At 42.1% G+C, this 1,617-nt stretch overlaps 1 protein-coding gene across 3 annotated transcripts in view; it reads right to left on the reverse strand.

The window, feature by feature from the left end:
• PHKB (phosphorylase kinase regulatory subunit beta) overlaps positions 1-1,617 on the reverse strand; it is a 199,460-nt gene that overhangs the window by 147,000 nt on the left and 50,843 nt on the right. For 2 of the 3 annotated variants that reach the window (XM_026652660.2, XM_026652661.2), the window contains exon 1: positions 1,393-1,469. The exons of the other annotated variant lie outside the window; for it this stretch is intronic. In XM_026652660.2, coding sequence (XP_026508445.1) covers positions 1,393-1,434 — 42 coding nt within the window. In that variant the 5' untranslated portion in view covers positions 1,435-1,469. Of the gene's footprint in view, positions 1-1,392; positions 1,470-1,617 lie in introns of those variants that run through there. 3 annotated transcript variants of the gene reach the window in all.

Here is a 1,617-nt window from a genome sequence, read left to right on the forward strand (position 1 = left end):
CCGCCTCCTCCCTGAGCACGCCGTCGCTGCTCCACTTCTCCCGCCTCTCAGGCTTGCAGCGCCAATCAGCTGTTTGACGCCGCAAGCCTGGGAGGGAGAGAAGCAGAGCGGGACGGCATGCTCAGGGGAGGAGGCGGAGCAGAGGTGAGCTGGGGTGTGGAGTTCCTCTGCGTGCCGCCCCCCTCCTTACTTGCTGCAGGCGGCCCTCCCCGCGCCCCCCTGCCCCAGCTCCCTCCGCCTAAATGCCGACGGTGACTGGGGCGGCCGAAGATCCGTCCGCTGCGGTCGCTGCCAAAGAAAATGCCACCCCCCCAAATCCTAGTGCCCTAGGCGACCGCCTACGTTGCCTAATAGGTTGCACCGGCCCTGTCCACATGTACATTACCAATGACTCCAAATAAGTTCCATCTTCATGTATCAGAGTGAGTGATTCCCACTTTTTCCTACTCAACCTCTGTTACACAGAGAACTGAATTTCACTGGTGGGTGATGTCATCCCTGACTAGGGTTGCCAAGCCTCCAGGATTGTCCTGGAGTCCCCAGGAATTAAAGATTAATCTTTAATTAAAGATTATGTTGTGATGAAACCTCCAGGAATACGTCCAACCAAAATTGATAATCTTATCCCTGACATGTTCTTATCAAAGCCTATTGAACACTTTTACCTTTTGTTTACAGCTCCACTCAGCCACGTCATACTGTGCAAAATCTCCCAATTTACAGGCAAGGAAGGGCAAGTGGGTGGGATGTTGCCTTACTAAGATATTCTTTTTTCTTTAAACATACTACAAAACTTCTCTACATTTCCTGGTTTTTGAATTTTTTATTTTGATTTTTTGATTTTTGGTGCATTAGAGTTGCTGTTTCTAACATTCTTATTTAACCCATATCCAAAGTAGGAAAAATGTCACTATAATAATTGATGTTTCACTTGTGGCTTACAATCGTTTGATTTTTTTATGCATGTAACTTGAAGATCTGTTAGGGAATGGAGTAAAAAGTGATGCAAACAAGAGAACATCCAAGTATTAACTTGTTTTCAAGCCACTGAAAAGGGAGACAGAACAGGATAAAATAACTATCCCAGAAGAAACTAGTAGATCTCTCGTTCTTATGGTTCCCATTCAGTTCTAAAAGTTTTAAAATTTATGTCAGATCATGTTAAAATGCACTTGTGTAGCTGTGCCATTTTACCACCTATTTGTTATATATTCAGCTTATCTTTAATATGGCAATCATTAAAAAAGTAAGTGGCTTTTTGATGCATCTCTAGATGACCAATTACCTAAATGCAGGAAGAAACTCACTCAATTTTATGGTTAATAAACTAAGTAAAAGGCAAGAGAAAACTTCAACATGCATAACTGATTAATGTCAGAATTCAATTAATACCTCATCTGTATTGTAGATAATCTGCAGTCCTGAGGATATCATCTCAACCAGGTAGAGGAGGAACAGTGATACAGCATTTATCTGAAGTGAAGAAAAGGATTAAAAAAAAGTATACTTTACTTTTATGGGGTCATGGCAGACCAGTTGAATTTCAAAACAAAAATGTGATATTAGATAGAGAAAAGGGAGCTTTTGTGCTATGACATGGTTATGTTCTTAAGAAAT

The sequence above is a fragment of the Terrapene carolina genome, unplaced genomic scaffold (genome assembly GCF_002925995.2).
Source record: "Terrapene carolina triunguis isolate 2854851 unplaced genomic scaffold, T_m_triunguis-2.0 Scaffold130, whole genome shotgun sequence".
NCBI lineage: Eukaryota > Metazoa > Chordata > Testudines > Emydidae > Terrapene > Terrapene triunguis.